This window comes from Ictalurus punctatus, chromosome 2, assembly GCF_001660625.3.
Source record: "Ictalurus punctatus breed USDA103 chromosome 2, Coco_2.0, whole genome shotgun sequence".
In the NCBI taxonomy this organism is placed as follows: Eukaryota; Metazoa; Chordata; class Actinopteri; order Siluriformes; family Ictaluridae; genus Ictalurus; species Ictalurus punctatus.
The window spans coordinates 7,308,510-7,329,684 of NC_030417.2; the positions used below are offsets into that span (position 1 = coordinate 7,308,510).

Here is a 21,175-nt window from a genome sequence, read left to right on the forward strand (position 1 = left end):
ATATCGACAATATTGTACCTAGTGAGTTTTATTTATTTATTTATTAGATTTTTCAGAATTCATTTCCATAATTTTTAAACGTATAATTATCCGCTATTATAAAATACAGTGAACATATAGACAATTCAAACATAACAGTTTTTTTTAAATACTTTCTGAAAAGGATTCCCCCACAATAATTCATTCTCACATTAATACTTATTTTAACTCATATTCAAACTCTGAGTCCAGCCCTCGAAGGTCCTAGAAGTTGCATAAAAATGTACTTCACACTTTAAATACATTTGAAATTAATTTTCAATTATTGCGTCAATCACAAAATTTAGAAAATTCTTGTTTTTTAATTAAACGATTGTTTTGAGTTAAAACATTATTTGAAGATATAATACACACAACGCTATCTATGACTCGTGCAGGACCCTTACACAACAACATCGAAGATGGCGGCTCTGGTCGGTTCCCTCGTTGCGTACGGCAGTGATTCAGATTCAGAAAATGAGCTCGAATCCAGCACAAATAAAACACAAGTTGATCCAGATGCAGTGGCACATCTACAGCCTTTGAAAACTGGAAAAATTAGAAGTTTGGCTCTTAATTCAGCGCCTGAGGTCGCTGTAAAGGTAAGGATGCTAGCCGGCTAGCTAGCTATATTCCGCCTATGGTCTCTTAGTAAGTTATCCGACTGATAGAAATGTCTGGGGTATTACTAACTGACACATATTTAATGTTTAAATATATTTATGGCCTCCAGTGACATTAGGACATTAGATCTACAAAATACAGTCGAATGTTATGGCTTATATATAATTGGCAGGTAGCGAGTTAGCAATGTTGCCAGTTGTCCAGCTATTATAATTTCTTCACCGTTCAAACGCGTGATAGATGAATATAATCATCGTTTCCTCATGACAATTGGATGTCTTTTGAACACGTTACATCTTAACCAGATCTCCAATACAGTTTAAGTCATGTTTCATTCTGTTGTTGTTGTTGCATTTCAGGAAGATGTTGAGACAGGAACACATCTGGATCCCTCCCTCAAGGAGGTCAACTACAATCCTACCTACGACACCATGTTCGCACCTGAGGTGAGATTTGTTCAGGTCTAGTCAAGCTTGTGCAAGTATCTTTCTAAAATTGTCAAAGCTTTTTTTGAAAACAGGAAAACAGTTTGCTGTGAACGGGTGGTTTGTAAACAACTTGCAGATAATAGTTCTTGCTTTTCTCCCCCACTTTGGTCACCTGCCAGCTCTCCTGTATCACACCACAGCTACAACCAGGAAGGGTGAAGCCTAACGTGTGCAAACCGAGCTTTAGAAAGATATATTTTGAGAACTATGGACAGCAGTAATCTAATTATTGACCTTATTCTGAATAAGACAATATTCTGATTCAGGTGTTCACATGAGTCGCTTTTAGAATATCCCTTTCATGTTCAGGTTTTACATGTTATAGAACAGAGATCGATTTACGGCACACTTCATTACGTCCCCACGCCACACCGTCTGACGTCCCTCCGGAATTTCACGTATCGACATACAGTTCATCTTCGTTATGGTAGCGTATACAGTTTTGGGTGTTTCAGTTTTAATTTTACGAAAGCTTCAAGTGCAGTTAATGATTTGTCATGCTATACGTGCAAATAGACGACTGCTTGAAGCCGCATACTTACCTACTATATAGTATACATGTATTTCTCCTACTGTATAGCAGGTAAGTACGCGGTTTCGGACGCAGCCGTGCTCTCTTGTTTGTCTTCAAACATTTGAGCACTGCCGTGTGTACGTGACCTGTCGCAAAATGCGGTGAAAACTCCCACAAGACATTAATAATGTGATTAAGGTGTGTACATGTCTGTAACGCACTTCGATAATGCGACTAAAACAGGAATACTCCACATGTCTTAATTCCATTTGCGTTTACTTCGAGTATGACTTTAGCAGGATTAACGTCATCAATAATCGCTGTTTACATGCTAGTTTCTTAATCAGTGTATCTTCTTAATCGGGTTAATATCGGATTATTGTTGTCCATGTAAACATACTGACTGACTGTATTTATCATACTGTCATTACGAGAGCATCTGCAGTGAGGTAACCGTCACATTATACACACTGAGTAACACCTTGTGTTACAGTTTGGACCTGTTAATCCATTTACAACTCGACAAATGGCTGCACCGAGGAACATGCTCTCAGGATACGCTGAGCCTGACCATGTCAATGATTTCATGTTTGAACAGCAGCGGAGGACATTTTCTACTTTCGGTAAGGCTCATACGTGATGCTTGTTGAAATTCTTACCAAAGTAACAATTAAATCCTTACATTTAGCAGTTTTTGTGATTTGTCATAAGTAATGGAGCGCATCCGTACTGTACTGTACTGTGGGTTTTTGTGTAGGAGTGGCATATAAATAAATCTGAGACATTCTAATCGTCTGTGTCAGTTACAGAAGCAACCGTTTCAAGTCAGAAAGCACTCGGATTTGCTATTTTCCTCTACCAGAGCTGATAAAACACGCCTGTGCTTTTCACGCCACTTTAAAAACTAATCTCCACATCCAGATACGTCTGAAACGTTTTAAATCATCATTCTGTACGTAATTAGCAGTGATGTCAGGTGAAAACTAAACTATGTAAGCAAGCAGCAGAACAAACAGTCTCCGGTTCTCTGGTTTTTCTACAAATTTCTGTGGCAGCCTGAGGACAGAAAGAAATGGTCCACGGTTTTCCTCCACTTCTGATGTGAACATTACCCAAAGCGGCATGATTTTGCGCATTCCCCTGCTGCCACAGGATTGGATGATTAGATGACTGCATGTGCTAGATTGTTATATTTTGTTGTTAAATTGCATTAGCCAGTAGGTTGAACCGAATTGTGAGACTGGGCAGCACATTGGAAGGTCTGATGAGCTAGCTAATGAATTCATGATTTCATTCCTCTTAAAGGAATAGAAATTGTGTGAAAACAGATGGTGTACTCCAGCATACTTCTGCTTCATCATTCATTCATTTATTACATAAAATATATTCACTGTGTTCTACAGGCTACGCCTTGGACCCCTCCATGGACAGCAATCAGCTCTCTTCAATCAGTTATATAGGAGCAGTAGACGAGGCAGAGAAACACAAAGGTAACAGATCATGACATTGTGTCTTAATGACACGCTGCCGAGTAGTGTCAGTAAACACCTTCGTTTCGGTTCTCCACAGGGCAAACTGTTTTCGAGTCAGGCCCGAGAAAGACCGAGAAGAGGAGGAAGGTGAAAGGAGGAGACGCATCGGCGATCGATGGCTTCCTGGGACCCTGGGCTAAATATCAGGATGAAAAAGATGTTGCTAAACCCACAGAGGTCAGCTGTAACAATCACTTACTTCAATGTAGTTTAGAATCCATGAAGTCATATAGAATAAATTCTTCGCTTTTTAACAGTTTTTTTTTTCATAATTTCATTTGTCTTGGCTGGCAGGAGGAGCAGAAGGAGTTGGATGAAATCACAGCGAAGAGGCAGAAGAAAGGCAAAAATGAGGAAGAGGCTCCTGGAGAGGAGAAGACCATTCTACATGGTGAGATTGTGATTTCTCTGAAAGCCATAGTAAAATGTAAAGCTGGCTAGTTTCTGTTGGCTCATAGAGCTGAACTAATTAATGCCGATCTAGATGAAGTCTTGAAAAAATAATAAGGGTCAGCGACAGGACTAAAATTTTCATGATATTTTCACAGTATTTTAGGGTGATTGTACCACATGGAATTTTTGAAAAAAAAAAATTCCTCACACTAGTTATAGTGCAGTTATATTTAATAGTCAGTACGAGGCCTAATTTCGGCTTGACCGATCCCCACTGGGCGTGTGAGCATGAAATGCTGCCTTTACAGCTGATGTGGGAGCAGGTTTGGAAATGTATGCTTATTGATCACATGTCATGCACATGAAACTCTGCTCTCTGAAACCCCTGCAGCTGTATGAGCTGCTGTTGTGCCCTTTTAAGGCAAATTAGTTAGCTCACAAATTACTGAAATTGAAACGGTATTTAACAGTATGTGTAGCTATAGATCTCTAACCGCTACTTTTATATATATATATATATATATATATATATATATATATATATATATATATACACACACACACACACCATGTCAATTATACCCTCTTGTAGCATCCTTCACATGGTGGAAACTACTCACAGCCTTTTCTCTTTTGCGTGTATCTTAAAGAGAAATAATTAGAGGATTTTTTTGTGGTTAAAAGTGAAATTACTCTGTATCTGACACCATTGAGGAACACAAACACTGGTTGGCTTAAAGCAGCTTAAACATTGAATTAAATATATAATAGATCAAATATAAAAATAACAACTATAGAAAAGTGTTCACACAAGGGAGCAAAAAAGTCTGTGGTGTCTGGGTTGGAGGGGCATACTCTATTTTTCCTGTCAGTCACAGCAGCATTAGCCAATCATGAGTATCTGTGAGTTCATGTATGTGGAAGAGGGTCAATAGTGTTTTCCTCCTGATTGGGTTATGCTGCCCTGTGATGCAGCACAAGGCTTTTCTCATTCTTGTTTCTCAATCTCACAAGCAAACACAACTTATGCTTTAGTTTCAGCCTTTGTTTGGTAAAAGGGCAAGCTTAAATGAACTCCCCTTGAGCTGCTATGTAAATGTCACACTTAAATTCATCACTTTGTTGTTCTGTTGTTGTTCTTTCTTTACAGTTAAAGATGCGTACGATTACCAGGGCCGTTCATACCTGCACATTCCACAGGATGTGGGTATTAACCTTCGCTCAGCTGACACACCGGAGAAATGCTATCTTCCCAAAAAGCAACTGCACGTCTGGACTGGACACACAAAGGTGAGGAGGGATCGGTTTTTAAGAGCACAGTCTAGATCAGTGGTTTTCAAAGTGGGGGCGCCCGGGGGGCCTCAACAATTTGGTGTGAAAAATAAATAAATACATGATTTTCTCTTTCTCACTCTCAGACAACCACACACACACAGTCAATTCCTAATCTAATGTAATATAAAGATGCAAGATGTAATTATTAATCTAAAAAAAAGGGGGATATATCCAGAAGTCTGTATTTTTAATGTGTTTTAAAGACATCTTGCAAAAGGGGGGCCTTGGTCAAATGTTAATGCCGTTTGGGTGGCCTTGCCCTGGAAAAGTTTGGGAACCCCTGGTCTAGATGATTGAGGCTGTCTCGATTTTGATCCAAAGTCCAAAGTGAGAAGTTTGTTTTATTCTCTAAAGTTTGAGGTTGAGATAGCATTAACAGATTAACTGTATACTTGAATTACTTTCCTGTTTTGATCTAGGTGTTTGCTAGAGATCCAGTATTATACGGAGCCCCTGAAGTGACCTGTGCAAACAAACAAAAAATATTTTCTTTTTTTTTTTTCTTTTTTTTTTTTTTCTTTTTTTTTTTTATACAGATCTTCCAGAAACCTTTCACGAGAGCACCAGAAACTTTCGCCTGTGCACAAGAATCTTTTCGCATGTGCAGAGAAAGTTTCTAGAGCTCTCGTGAAAAGTTTCTCGTGCGCACACAAAATTCTCGTTTGTTTTTTTTAGGGGTTGCACAGGTCACTTCAGGGGCTCCGTAAATTTAAGATGTTGGAGAATGCTTTTGTTACATGGCCACTAAAATAACATCTGAAATCAGACAACTGGATCTTTTTAGTGTTTACATAAAACCACTTTAAGTCTGCTGCAGAATTTCAGATAGTTAATCAAGTTAGTCAAGGTTTGAAGTGTGCTTAATTTTGAATAAACGACTGGAAATGCTCGTTTAGTGGATTTAATATGATTTGGTTAACAACAAAAAAAAATTCCAAAAGTCTTCCATAGTTTTGCAAGTAACTGTACGTATTGTGCTAAATACATTTTCCTAATGGTGTTTGATGATAACGCATTGGAAAGTGGCAGGTTCTTCAAGTACGCCATCATATCTGACTTTCAGCTTAACTTAAATTATCTAGCGCGTGAAAGCTCCAGGCTGTATTTAAGGCATGTTGCTAGAAATTGATGCATTGGTATTTTAACTTGCACTAAATAACGAGCAGATAGATTAGCTAAATAAAGCCTTAGCAAAGCAGTAGATCTCGCACTTTTTGGGACCTACTACCAGCTCCTTCCAGTTAGTCATGTGATACACAGTACTGTGCAAAAGTTATAGGCACATGCAAAGAGATGCTGTAGAGCAAAGATGCCTTTAAAATAAGGAAATTAAATGTTTCTACATATATACTATAAAATTTCTTATGAAATACTATAAAGAGCAGTAAACAGTAGTAAATGAAACAAAGTGAATATTTGGTGTGACCAAAAAAATTTTTTAAATAGTAGTCTCAGGTCGAATTGGTGCAGTTTAAGTTTTATTGAGCATCTTACAGAACCGGCCGCGGTTCTTCTGGAGACTTTAACTGTCACACGTTTCTTAGTTTTGCAGCAAAATCCAGCAGCCTTCATTGTATTTTTTTAATTATTTTTTTTTTGTCTGAAAAGTGTCTCTTACGTAATATGCTGCTTTCTTTACTGACATACAAATATTTTTCTGCAACATTTAATTTTGTGCTGGAAAACTAATGTTTGGGAATCTAAAATGTGTTTTGTTCTGACTCGATAATGTAGAAATCATAAAATAAAAATCTCTAACAAAGTTTGTACAAAATATATAGGGTGCCTAAAACTTTTGCACACTGCCGTATGTTGAGCTTAAATATTGATCATCATCAGACAGAAAGAATCCTTGAATAGACTTGGGGCGGGGAGTGACTGAATTTTATTTCCAGTGAACTTTGAATTCGCATAGAGAGTTAAAGCTTTGATCGTCCAGAATCAACAGCTGATGAAGACAGGAAATGAGCATTTCCACCACTTCAGGATTAAGTAGGGCGTAATATCAACAGTATAGTCGGGAGCTGCTTGTTGGCAGCGCCAATCACGATAAATGGATGGTGGTTTTTTACATGACTTTAATCTTTCATCTTTACAGGTCAAAATGTGTATCCTTTTTTTCTCTTTAGCTGTTTTAGCTGGCATCCCTAAAAGAAAATAGTTAATTCATATTAAACCTATGCTTGTCTAATGTTAGCTAAGTCGAACATACATTGATTGATAGATTAAAGCATGTGAGATGGGGGAGGGGCTTCCATGCGCTGTCAGTTAATATAGGAATGGTAAAAGCACTTATGCAAATCATTCCAGATTCATAAGTCAATTGGCTCATCTACCAATTTATTAGGGAGAAAATGACTCATATTAGCGTACTCCGATGTTCAGGTGGAGAGCAGCTTCTAACAAAGTGCACTGTGGTTATGTACTATAATCAGAGTAAACGTCACCTGATATTGTGGTGTGTAGAGATGAGTAAAACGTTTTAGTCTAGACAGCGTGCATGCCTGATGTACAGTAAAATAATTGATTAGTCAGTATAGAACAAAATGAGAAAAATGAATATGGAAGATTCCTAGGATTTTAAATATATATATATATATATAATATATATTTTCACACCAATTTGATGAATATTTTAATTGTGTCCTTTTGCGAATAATGGATTGGCTCAAAAGGTGTTTTTGATTGAAATATGATTGGGCCAACCACGGTATCTGCTTTTGAGGTAATAAGTCTGGTTGTATGTGTGTTGGATATGTGTATGATTGTAGCTGAAGACCTCTACGAGTGTATGGAACAGTTCAGTATTTGTATTCACTTACAGCATCAGCTCTAGCATGATGGAGATGACCCCTTTGCTCACTCGCTCTGTTCTGCTCCTTCATACATTCACATAGCCTGAACTCACAGTCCTGCATCTTAACTACACACAAACAAAATGGGCTTTAAATAAATATAGAAATATTGATCAGTTATTCATTATATATAATATTTTTCTTTGACTCTTTCTCCCGCTTTCGCTCTCTCTCTGTTTCACTTATGGAGCACTGTTAGAAACTGCTAGAAGCCTCAGGGTTTTTTAAGTGCATGAAAGAGAAGCTGATGTGATTAGAATGTTTAGATATTTGCTTGAGAATTTGACCAGAGTAAATGTGAGAGGAAGAATCGAAACGTCCCAAGTCCTAGATAACACAATAAGCGAAATAGCGGTTTGTTAGGATGCTCACACGTTACTCGCTGCACACTTGAGTTTTATCAGTGTTGCAATAGCAATTAACGATATATTATAGGAGCCTACTAGGAATTCCCAGTTGGTTTACTACATGGTTGTATGTTTCTAAAACACTGAGCACACCTTTTTAGCAGATTTTTAGCAACAGTGTGAGCACACAGCGTGAATATTTATACTGAACTGCTCTGGGGAATGAATCTAGCAATGAACCCCTCACTCCCTCACAGACACAGCATATAACTTACCCTTAACAAAGCTAAACTGGACACTTGAAAAGTTGAAGACTTTTTCCAGTCTTCAGCTGTCCGGTTTGTGCCCACTGTAGCCTCCGATTCATGTTCTTGTCTGTCAGGAGTGGAGCCCGATGTGGTCTTCTGTCGTTGTAGTCCATCCGCATCAAGGTTAAAAGTTTTGTGCGTTCCGACATGCTTTTCTGCTCAGCACGGATGTAAAGAGTGATTATTTGAGCTGCTGTTGTTCTGCGCAGAACGATTGCTCATTGGATGTTTTTTGTTTTCTGCACAATTCTACATCAACTCTACAGACTGCTCTGTGTGATAATCCCAGTAGTTCAGCAGTTTGTGACATACACAAAGCGCCTCGTCTGGGACCAATAACATTTCCCCCCATTATGATGTTTGATGTGAATTGAATTAACTGAAGCTCTTGACCTTTTTTGCATTGCACTTCTGCCACACGATCATTTGACTGGATAATTGCATGAATTGTTCTTCTTACTTAGAAAGATATTTTTGAGAGTGACCTTTACGTAAAATTTCTTACACTGTCCCCGTTGTCATTATGTGATGAAAGACCGCATCCTAGGCCAAAGAAAACGTGCACTGTGCAATCCTGCTTAGCAAAAAAAAAGCACAATTAGCAATGTCATGATCTTCTGTGCGCTTGATGGCTGTTGTGTGTGAGAACGTTTGCAACCGTGTTAGATAGAAACAGCACTTCCCTTACCAATGCTTCCTCCACAAATTTTCTTATATTTATTTATGATTTTTTTTGTTTCTGTACAAAATAGTGACAATAAGCAGCTTCTTCATCTTTGTCCTGGTTATCAGCAAGTGTCACTATTGTACACACACTTTTCTATGAAACTACTTGTCGCACAATCGTGACATTTCGTAGATATTGTGATATTTATACAAAGTTAACAGTGTGTCAAAAGTGTCCAGTTGACATTGTACTTGTTGTTTTATGGAGGTTTGACCGTTATGAACTCTCTTTACGTTCACAGGGTGTCAGTGCTATTCGGCTGTTTCCTGCGTCTGGCCACCTGCTGCTCTCCTGCTCTATGGACTGTAAGATTAAGGTATGTTATATTCCTTACGATACTGTAAGTCCTGCTCACAGATGCATTTAGGTGGAAAAATCGAAGTACGTTTCACAATTCCAAGTCTATCCGTTGTATCGCGTTGCACGATGTACGAGGTACGTGTATTGATTTCCTGCTTTCCCATTGCTTAGGTATGATTAGAGAAATAATGTATAAATTCAGTTTCAGTAATGTGTACCACACATTCAATATGAATACATCAGAGTATTTCACAAGCTATGAAGTGTTATTGATTTCATTTCAACTGAACTTTGGTCCATCCATTCCTTCATACACTTTTCAACGACTTCTCTGGGCATAGTTCTCTTCAAATCAAGTTTCTACATGCAGTCATAGTCCAAATATTAAGACCTCTTGACATACATCTTCCTAAACTAATCAAGCCACCGTTGACCAATTGACTGACGGTGAATATAGGAACATAAATTGAATAGTGTAGCTTTATTTCGCTCCTCCATATTACTGCTTCATCAATATCACTAATTAAAATGCCATTTAAGTAGAGTTTCTGGGGAATATATATATATATATATATATATATGTATGTGTGTGTGTGTGTGTGTGTGTGTGTGTATCAATTTCCCACTTTATCACACATAAAGGCCACACTGGTCTTAAAGCACTCTCCTTTTTCCCCCCTCTTGTAGTTATGGGAGGTGTACAGTGACCGGAGATGTTTACGGACATTTATTGGTAAGATCAGTCTTTTATCCATTTCTATACTTCATGTGTTTGTTATATAATTGTTTATTTAGTAATCATTGAGAAATTGCACCATATCTAAATAACATCTGTCTAAAGAATGGTCTTCTCTATGTAGTTTCTACCTGCAGAAAAAATTCACTCCAAATGAATATAATTGTGTACGGATTATTTGTTGATCTGATTATTTTTCTATTTCTCTCACTTTAAGAGGTTTAATACAGCATAATATTATTAAGATAACTTTTACTGATTGGTTGATCATGTTTTATTTTGGGGTTTTTGTGGCACAGGATTGAAATTTGATGAATATAACATCATTACCTTCAACTCTTTGGACCCACAGTTTATCAGGCCAACTAATGGAAATGCACCAAATTCAATTGTTTGTTGATGAACAAACACATTATACTGTATCCACACACAGTAGATCATATTTAGGTCTGTTATAATTGGGACAGACCTAGCTATTGTTGAAACTAAAGCACTAGTTTCCATTACAGGGGTGTAATATCGATAATGTGGTACAAGAATAAAACACAACATGATGTTAGCAATTTAATTATTGACTGTGTTGTGTGAAGTGAATTAGAGTGCTGTTAGTGCCTTAGAGTAGATTATTTGGAAATAACAGCAAATCCCAAAGTGTTCATCTTTGTATGTGTAATGGCAGTTTTCCAAGGATTGCACATTTTCATTTATTTATAAACTTCATGCATCGTTGTTGTTTTTTTAAAGCAATTTTAAATGACATCTGAAACAAATTAGTTCCTGATCACTTGCTTTATTGCGGCTACAAACATTTGGTACCTTTCATGTGATGGAATGTAAACACAAAGCTTTACCTCTGAGTGTTACAAAGCACTGAAACTAGAGACTCCTTCCATAAATGTAAAATTCACATCTCCTTAGAGAAAAGGAGGATCATGCATCATTAACACAGCTGTATGTGAATGGTTTAATGTTATGGTGCTGGTTAAAGTGCTGTGTGACCAGTGGGGAGTTTTGTCTCTTAAGTCAGAGGTTCACAAACTTTTCCAGGGCAAGACCCCCCAAATGGCATTAACATTTGATTGAAGCCCCCTTTTGCATGATGTCTTTAAAACACATTAAAAATACAGACTTCTGAATATATCCCTCTTTTTTTATCAATAATTACATGTTACATCTTTACATTACATTACGTTAGGAATTGATTGTGTGTGTGTGTTTGAGAGTGAGAATTTATTTTTCATACCAAATTGTTGAGGCCCCCGGGTGCCCCCTGGCGGGCCCCAAGGAAAACCACTGTCATTTGTCATATTGAAAAAGAACACGGTGTCTTCTCTCTCTTTTGATATTACTATGTGGACTTAATCAATTTTACTCATTACCATTTTTTAAAAATTTTGCTCATATTTCCTTATAAGTAAAATATATTAATGAAAATATCCTAATGTGGAACATTCATTCCTGTCTTCTGTAGGTCACAGTAAAGCAGTGCGTGATATCTGTTTCAACAACACCGGTACTCAGTTTCTCAGTGCTGCATACGATCGATATCTCAAACTGTGGGACACAGAGACCGGTGAGTTAAAAAGAAAAACACACATGCTCAAAGTTTCACAATAAGAGTTTGTCACAGAGATCTTAGACGTGTTTTAGAGCTCCAGTCGATCCTGCTCTCTGCTCCACCAGCAGGAGGAGCCAAACCCACTCAGGGATGTTCCTGGATCGGTGTTAGATGCTGGAACTAGTCCTTGCGTGTCCTTCTAAAAAAAAAAAAAGACTAAATGTCAATTTCCTTTTTTCAGGTCAGTGCATCTCAAGGTTCACTAACAGAAAAGTGCCCTACTGCGTGAAGTTCAACCCAGATGAAGACAAGCAAAACCTGTTTGTAGCCGGCATGTCAGACAAGAAGATTGTGCAGGTTAGTGTATGTGTAAGAGGGAGAAAATTGCCTACCAGTGTCCTTAAATTCCAGCTTTATAAAATATATATATATATATATATATATATATATATATATATATATATATACACACACAAACACAAGGCCACTGTATTAGCTCTCGTCAGTAAATCTAAAGACAAAACCTTATTTCACACTCTGTGGTTCCCTCCATAAAGAGAGCGGAGTGTATTGAAGTGTAGATAGAGTCGCATGGGGCTTGCAGAGCTATCCATAAACCACAAGCAGGAATGGAAAAAAAACACCGTAGTCCTTCATCCGTAAATGTGCCAAGAGCAAATAATCACGACTGAGACATCACTGACCTCTAACTCTTTTCTCTAGGAGTCTTTCTGTCTCCTAGACCTCCAGCACAGCACTCTATCGATCAATTACCTAGAGAAAAAGTTATTTTTGTGAGCTGTCAGCTTGTGTGTGTGTGTGTGTGTGTGTGTAGGAGAGACTAACCTTTTTTTATTTTCCTCTCACCTCTTTCCCTCTCAGTGGGACATTCGCTCCGGGGAGGTGGTTCAGGAGTATGATCGTCACCTGGGAGCCGTCAACACGATCACGTTTGTGGACGAGAACCGCCGGTTCGTCAGTACATCCGATGATAAGAGTCTGCGTGTGTGGGAATGGTAAGTGCAGGAAGGGTAAAGAGATTTGAACTTCAATATAATACTGCTCACCTTGCAGTATTGCACAGTGTTTACCAGAGCTGTAGTTAGAGTAGGCAGGTATGAGGTTTTAAAAAAAAAAAAAAAACCTAGATACTGTGGGGATTAGTCAATTAGTGATTAGTCGGGGGTAGCGGAAAAAACAGTGAAGCAGACGGAAAAGAACGCAAGCAGCGAAATGTACTGTGTTAGTCTGAAAATATTTCCGATTTCATATTACTTTACAGTCAACTGCACAAGCTTGTTTTAATGGAGCGTCAACCCTTCGATCTCACTCTGCATGAAATGGAAAGGTGTACGTGAAAGTTTTTTCCTTTAAAGATTCAAATAAAATCCAAATAAGATGGCAAGGTGAATCCTGAATACTGCCCAGCGCTGTGTGAAAGGACGCTCCTGGAGCCGCGGGTTGCGAGTCACCATCTAGTCTTACTCCTGTGGTTTAGAGTCTGATCAGTGGGGCATGCCGGGTCAAAGACGCAGATCTTCTTTCGGATGCTAGTGAGTCTGGAGTTGAAAATGGTGTATGGTGGAAACACTACCAGACGATGCTGTAGACATTACATCCTCCATCCATCATTAAGCTATACACTTCTGCAGTGAGTGTTTTAAGAACTGAACTGAGATATGATACAGATGTATTATTTTGCACGCTTATTACACCGATTTATTTACTTTAATCTTTAATGGTGTAAAAATTATAGTAATGATACATTCTGCAGAATTAAAATAGCCGTGTCCAGAGAGTTTGTTTTCTAGTATATGGAAAAGATGTGGAAGCCAGGGTTCTGCATGGAGAAATGAAAATAAAAAAGGTAATTGTAACTTTATATCTCGAAAATTCTGACTTTTGTCCCCTCACAATTTTGTGTTTATATCTCACAATTTACATTTTTTCACACAATTGCAAGTTCATATCACACAATTTTGACTTTATTTCTCGCTATTACGAGTTTACTTTGAACAATTCTGACTTTTTTTTTTTTCCTTCTTTTTTTTTTTTTAACTCGCAATTTAGATGTCCACTTGACCTAAAATGTGAATAACTTAATGTAACGAGCGCGTGCTAGCGTCTGGTGTTCCTTGGTCTTGACTGGCTGATGAGTGTTGTTCTTGGAGAGAATGAGTGTTGCCTTTTTATAATGATCGATGCTTTGTTGGTGCATTCTTTGTAACTCACCGTCAAGTGGACGTCTAAAATGCGAGGAAAAAAAAAAGTCAGAATTGTTCAATGTAAACTCGTAGTTGAGAGAAATAAAATCAAAATTATGCAATATGAACTCGCAATTGTGAGACGTTAACTCAGAATTGTGAGAAATAAAGTCACAATTCTGAGTTATAAAGTTGAAATGAATGAAATTACTGGTTGAATACTAAAATTGAGTACTCCTGTAACCCCTACTATAAACTAGTTTTCTCACACGCAAGAAGAGTGTGTCGAAAAGAGAAGCGTGTCTGAGATTCTGACCTTGCTTGACGTCAGCTCGAGAACGGAGCAGTATTGAGTCCAGAGCTACAGTTTGATGTAACCACGGTGCTTCATGCTGAAATGTACGTTTTTGGCTTGGAAAAAAAAAAAAAAAAGAGTTATGGAACAGCATCCAAGGCCCCCATTTAAATTTATTGGATTGGGAATTATAAACAACACTTACTTAAAGAAAGCTGCAGGTGTAGCAGATGAGTATTAAGGTCTTTCTTTAGAGCATTTCTTCACAGCAAGCACAGAATTAACGAAAACTTTAGGTCTTTTATTTAACAAATCACAACAGCGACTTAAAAGCGTGAGAATACATCCGCACACACTTTTCAATTTAATGACCTTGATTTAGTAACAGAATTTGTCTGCACATTAACTTAATAATAATAATAATAATAATAAAAAATGTAAGTGTCTTTATTAACAGCATTCAATATACTGTAGCTATCAGTGGTCTGATGTGTTGTTCATTAGTAAATAAAAAGGAATTGCTGTGGTATAAGGACAATAAATCACTTCATGGGACAATCATCTTTTAAGGTGTAATCACACCACTCTGCTGTTCCTTACACGATATGCACAGCTTTATGACCAGGGCTGGTTCTTGTTTTGGAATGCACTGTGGAAAGACACCTGAACCTTACATACTTACTGAGCTACAGTCGTTTATTGACCTCAGTCTCTACTGGTTTGTCCTTCTGTAGACATCACAGATCATCCAGCAGTGCCTGGTATCCTCATATCACACCCTCGGTTTTCATCCTTTATCCATGCTTCATAGCCGCTTTTAATTTAATCTCGATCCTGTCCCAAACCTCCGGCTGTCCGTGTGCCAGCAGCTCATGAAACTAATCATGCTTTCACTCACAGATGCAACGTGTCACTTTAGTGATTCGACCTGATCCAAGCTTCAACTCTGCAGCTGAGGCTCACGGTACATTGTTGGGCTTTTGCTGAGGTTGTTTACTCAGGGATTTCCCCCCCTTTGATACCAGTAAAACACACATGGTGATTATTTTAAATACGAGCTACGGTGTGTAGCGGGTTTTGGCAGATCTCTACAGTGCGCAGGGACGTTAGTGAATCTGGATCTGGAACACTCACTCTCACCAAGCGCCAGCAAAGGGGTTTGCTCTTTTACTACACACACACACACACACACACACACACACACTCTCTCTCCCAGACAGACATTGTGTGTGTGCTGATTGTGTGTGAGAAATTGTGGGTTTTTATCCCTCAGGCCTTCTCGGATGGAGGGATTTAAGAGATCAGCAGCCAGGGAACTGATGAAAATATGCAATGAAGGGAACAAAGTGAGGAATCTAAAAGCGGTGAGAGAGAGAGAAGGCAGATAGTGAAAGAAGACTATTTGAAAACCATGTTTTGAGGGATTGAAGAAAGTTGTGCTTACTTGTCCTGCTCAGATCTGTTCTGATTTATTTGAGGTGTTGTGTGTGTAACGTTCAGGTTTCAGAGATGGCCCAGTTTTCAGGCTTCTTACCCTGAGTCTGTTTATACATTCCAGATGTGGGACAGGGAGAAAGGCAATGAAGAGAAGTGAAATTGCTTCTGCATTGAAATATGTTCCTTTGTTTGTTTGTTTTTTTTGTCTGTGTGTATGTGTGTGTGTCTTAGGGGTTTAACCTTAGTGAAGAAACTGCAGGTCAGACTTCTCTGTTTCCACCTGCACACATAGTAATTATTAACTATCGGAGCTATTCATGAAGATCAGACCCACATAAAGAGAAGGAGAGTGTTATTTGCTATTTTTAACTTTGAGAGTTTAGAAATATATCATCTGATAACTCATACTACTGCTCATCACAATTAACTAGGTGGTGGTGAACTGAATAGATGACTTGATGTAAGTATAGTATTAGTGACTTTCTACTATAAATGCTACCAGCACCATGTTTCATTCTTAGGGGCTCTCAAAAGCTTGCTCGAGTTCGGCTCCTGACGCTACCGCCATTTGTAGAGAGCAAAAAGTTCTCTGGGTAATAGTGATGATGTTACTCTCGCAGTGCACTAGCTATTTGTGTTCTCATGTATGTAAAAGAGGGCTGATATTTCATTAAGAGGGCAGTGTTAGGCTACCATGTGCTACATCATGAGCAGCAGTTCAGGGGGGAAAACGGTGGTGGCTGGATTCACGAGTCTCCTGCCTTGGCTGGTGGCTGGTCATGTGATCGCGTAGCGCTGGTTAACGGATGTGAATTGTAAAACTTTGTGGAGAAAATGGGAAGGACGAAGAAAAGGCATGTACCCTGTGGACCCTCTGTGTCGAGCAGAGTTGGCAGTGTAATATCATGAGAGAAGAAAAAAAAAAAAGATATCTCACAAGCCCATTACCAGCATTTATTTCTGAGGCCTTGTTCCTTTGCAAAAGAATTTACACCTACGCCTACTCACGCGGTTCTTCCTAATTGTTATGGCCTGCCCATGAACTGACCACCTCCATGATACCACTTCTAAAACCACGTGTGGTTCGTTTGCTGTACATCAACTACATGTTTTTGAATTCCTGACTTGATGCACTAATCATGAAAGATATTGTAGTTATTAAGCACGAGAAAATTGGTATGAAGGAAGACAATAAAGATCAGGAAAATATGGGGGTGAATTCACTTTGGTTGATTTTTTTTTCTTTCTTTCTTTTTTTAATTACGATGTGTGCGGTGTTGTTTTTTTTTCCAGGGATATTCCTGTGGATTTCAAATATATTGCCGAGCCCAGTATGCATTCAATGCCTGCAGTGACACTGTCCCCCAACGGTGAGTGGGTTTGCCTGAACGTTGCTTCACCTTCACCACATCTGTCTTTTCTTTCAAGACTGCTTTATCCCTCATTTTAGTTTTCCTAATTTAGTAAGCAGTTATCATATAGCATTTTTCTCTTTGGGGTAAAAAAAAAAAAAAAAAAAGACACAATGTATGTAAAGTCTGTTTTGGTAATCTTTAATATGTAGACGAATTCGGAGGGGGCATGTTTGGTGTGGAAAAACTAAAGGCATCTTTTTCATGGGTGAATTCAAGGAAAAGAAGGAGAACCCAGTAGCTCTGGCCATGCTGACCATACTGTGATCATTTTGTCCAGTATATCTGTATAACAGTCATCTATCTGTTGCTGTAGACAATGTGTTAGCCGTCTGAATGCTACTCCCTCCGTTAATAGAAAAGGACTGCAGTGTCAGTGACCTGGTATGCGGTGCAACAGTGTTGCTAGGTTGTGTGACTCCCTCTTATTTAAATAGCACAGCTATAAGACAGATGTGTTGGTGTAAATAGCTTGTGTCCTCGCTCGGTTTGGTGTTCGACAGCAGCAGTGACAGGCATCACGAATGCTAAAATGGGAACTAGGAGGAACTGAGCAGCAGTTTCTCTTCGCCCCACTTTCTTTCTGGATAAGTTTTGTTTCGAGTGCATGTTGAAAGTGTTCCGCCCGGATGCTGAGTCTTTCTCCGAGGGAAAAGGGAAACCCTGAGATCATTTGAAATAGCTATCTGATGTGTGTCAGTGTGTAGTTTGTACAAATAGCTAAATACAAGCTCTCAGAGATGAACGATGGTACTGTGCAATTCAAATGCGCACTTCTCCTAATCACGAGGAGTCCGACTTTTTTTTTTGTCTTCTAGAGAGAACCTAGACATAATAGTGCTGATTTTTTTTTTTTTTGGTATGGTTTTGGATTATCATTTAGACATCAAGATTTACCCATAATAAAACACCACACACTCAAATTATGCTAACAAATTAAAAATCTAGTATTTAATATTGGATAACATATTATTGTAATATTGAAAAAAGTGATATTTTTTTCCACAGGGAAGTGGCTTGCTTGTCAATCCATGGACAATCAGATCCTAATCTTTGGAGCTCAGAACCGATTCAGGCTGAACAAGAAGAAGGTCTTCAAGGGTCACATGGTGGCTGGATATGCTTGTCAGGTGGACTTCTCTCCAGATATGAGGTAGACATTTACTTCAGATGGAGTGATTTTTAGTACAGGTCAAGGTGGGAATTTAGTGGGGTGGAGACATGTATTCCAAAAAGCTCGGTGATCAGGTAAGCTCTTAGGCTGTTTTACTATAGAACTCATGAATGTTTATACACATAAACATTCATGTAGGAGTTTAAAGGAGAAAAATCTGTCTAAACGTGTCAGATGCAGCCACATTGATTTATAAGCCTAGATCTGATTGATGGTGAAATTCAATGTACACAACTGATATACGCGCCACAGTTTACGCACAGGCGCACACAAACAGGCGTACACAGACAGACAGACACACCCACAGGCACACACACATGCTCCTTGGAAATTTCAGTAAGAAAACTGATATCGTGGCGTGTTTTGCATGCTGTCGTTAAAGTACAGAGCTCCTGTGCACTGTGTTAATGTTGGCAGATCATGAAACGGTCATTTAAATATTTATGTTTAGGTATTTTTTCCATCTTTTCTTCACCTCACAGTTTGAATACTTCTGCCATGTGCACACAGGTGTGTGCCTTTTTAAATCATGCCCAGTCATTAGAATTTGCCACGGGTCGACTCCAGGCAGATTTTAGACTGGTATCCAGCCCTGACTTCTAGTTTGTTTTTTATATCTTTCCCTCCTGTTTCAGAGACTTTGGGCACTTGCGATGGCTGAGGAGATTCTTATGTGGTTGTTATTCATTTTAGTGTTACTGCCATGTACTTAGCCATGCTTAGTAACACTTTTACGTAATGTCAGATTTCAGTTCAGCGTCTCTTTCTGAACATAACAAAATCTGCTCAGTGTGTACCCAGATCAATCAGTTAAAAGAGGTGAAAGTGCTACCATGTAAAATTATACTGATTTGAAATTCTCCTCCACTCCAAAACATGCTCATGAATGTTAATCTATTGGGTAGCTGATTCTAATTCTGTAGGTGATTGTTGGGGGCAAAATTGTTGCTAAAGCACAGAATGTATTTGATACTTTCCTAGTATGCTACATATGAGGTCAGTCAAATGAAATAGGTTTAATAGTTTGAACCTGCAATTTGCTTGTTTTGGGGGGGGGAAATAGCATCTCAGAATAATCAAAGTAAACAGGATGGACCCTAGATCAATTTAGAGTGCTGTAGCCAAGGGTCTGATTATTTACCTAAACAAGAGATTAAATTTTTTATTTAAAAAATAAAAATAAAAAATACATTGTGAAAAATGATTTGCTGTCATTGAATTTGAATTACTGGCAACTGAATCCATTTGAAATTAAATCTAGAACACAATAAAGCATGCAAAAAAAAAAAAAAGTAAGGGCTCTGAATACTTTCTGAACTCAAGTTATGTCGGATTTAACAAAAGCTCAGCAGGAAATCTTGACCAGAGCACTGCTATATGAAAATCTTAGAAACACTGCTGTAACATATACAAGTGAAACAAGTTAGTTCCTCATACCCCCCACCTCCCTCTTGAAGTTAATGACAACACACACACACACACACACACACACACACACACACACACACACACATATATGTCATGTTACTGAGAAAACAGAAAGTGCAAAGTATTCTGTCCTGAAGATCTTCTCTGTGGTGAAAAACTTTTCATTTGTAGTATATTTGAATAATATTATATCTGGACTGAATTAAACCATATCAGCATTGAACTGAATTATATTGAATCAGTGATGATTTGAAATGTTTTGAAGCGTTGCTTGTTTTATATCAGTTTTGTATTGTATCGAATACTACATGTCAAAATGTGTACCGTATTTTGTCTGAAACGTAGATAATTAAAGTGTAGTATAGATTTCATTGTTCTGCATATCCTTTAAAAAGACGTTTTACACCAAACAAAAAAAAAATCACATCAGTTTAATTTGAACATTTGGAGAAACAGTAAGTCTGAACCTGACTTTTTTTTTTTTTTTTTTTTTTTTTTTTTTTTTTTAAATAAATAGTAAAGAGGGACAAACTGCATGTCTCTATTTTAAAGCCCAGAACACTCTTTGTTGTTCCAGTTATTTGATATGCTTTAAACAAAACAAATCTGTATATAGCAGATGGTGTGTGATGATCTGTAATAATACTCTTATTTTCTCTCTTTAGTTATGTGGTGTCTGGCGATGCGGATGGGAAGCTGAACGTCTGGGACTGGAAGACCACCAAGCTTTACCACCGAATTAAAGCACATGACAAAGTGTGTATCAGTGCTATCTGGCATCCACACGAGACCTCCAAGGTCATCACCTGCGGCTGGGATGGACAGATCAAACTATGGGACTAAGATGAAGAAGACAGCGAGCGAGACAGTGGAGGAAGTAGCCGGGAAACTAAATCTAAATTTTTTTGTCAGTTTTTTTTGCCCATCTGATGTGATCTTTATTGTATCCATCAATTTTATGATAATTCCAGGTTTGTGATTATTGGTTATTGGATTTGCTCTGAGTTTCGTGTAAATTTTATGGACTGGTATCCAGCCCTGATTTCTAGTTTGTTTGTTTGTTTATTATCTTTCTCTCCCGTTAAAGAAACTCTGGGCACTGAGGAGATTTTTATGTATTCATTTTAGCGTTACTGTCATGTACTGCTAAAGCCATGCTTAGTAACATTTTTACATAATGCCAGCATTTCAGTTCAGCTACCCAGCCTCTATTTCTGAACATAATAAAACATTTTGTACTTTTTTCCGTCAGTCATTCGACCAATGCTGACAAGAGCGTAATTGTGTAATACTTTTTGCTAGACTTTAGAGCTGAGGTGTTTGCTTTACCAGTTATATTCCCAGAACTGCAGTTGCTCAGTTTCTAAGCAAATGAATTTAGTAATCCTCATAAATGGTACACTATTGGGTAGCTGATTGCTATTCTGTAGGTGATTGTTGAGGGGCGAAATTGTTATTACAGCTCAGAATTCATTTGATACTTTCTCGGT

General features: G+C 38.2%; 1 protein-coding gene across 1 annotated transcript; it reads left to right on the top strand.

The window, feature by feature from the left end:
• Positions 1–416: 416 nt before the first annotated feature.
• On the top strand, positions 417–20,928 carry cdc40 (cell division cycle 40 homolog (S. cerevisiae)). The gene is made up of 15 exons (XM_017494115.3): positions 417–620; positions 1,002–1,088; positions 2,138–2,267; positions 3,048–3,134; positions 3,214–3,353; positions 3,471–3,567; positions 4,720–4,859; positions 9,383–9,457; positions 10,129–10,174; positions 11,649–11,750; positions 11,977–12,092; positions 12,618–12,751; positions 16,965–17,041; positions 18,092–18,236; positions 20,351–20,928. The coding sequence occupies exons 1-15, from the start codon at positions 441–443 to the stop codon at positions 20,526–20,528; spliced, it is 1,734 nt and encodes a 577-aa protein (XP_017349604.1). The 5' UTR covers positions 417–440; the 3' UTR covers positions 20,529–20,928.
• Positions 20,929–21,175: the final 247 nt, after the last annotated feature.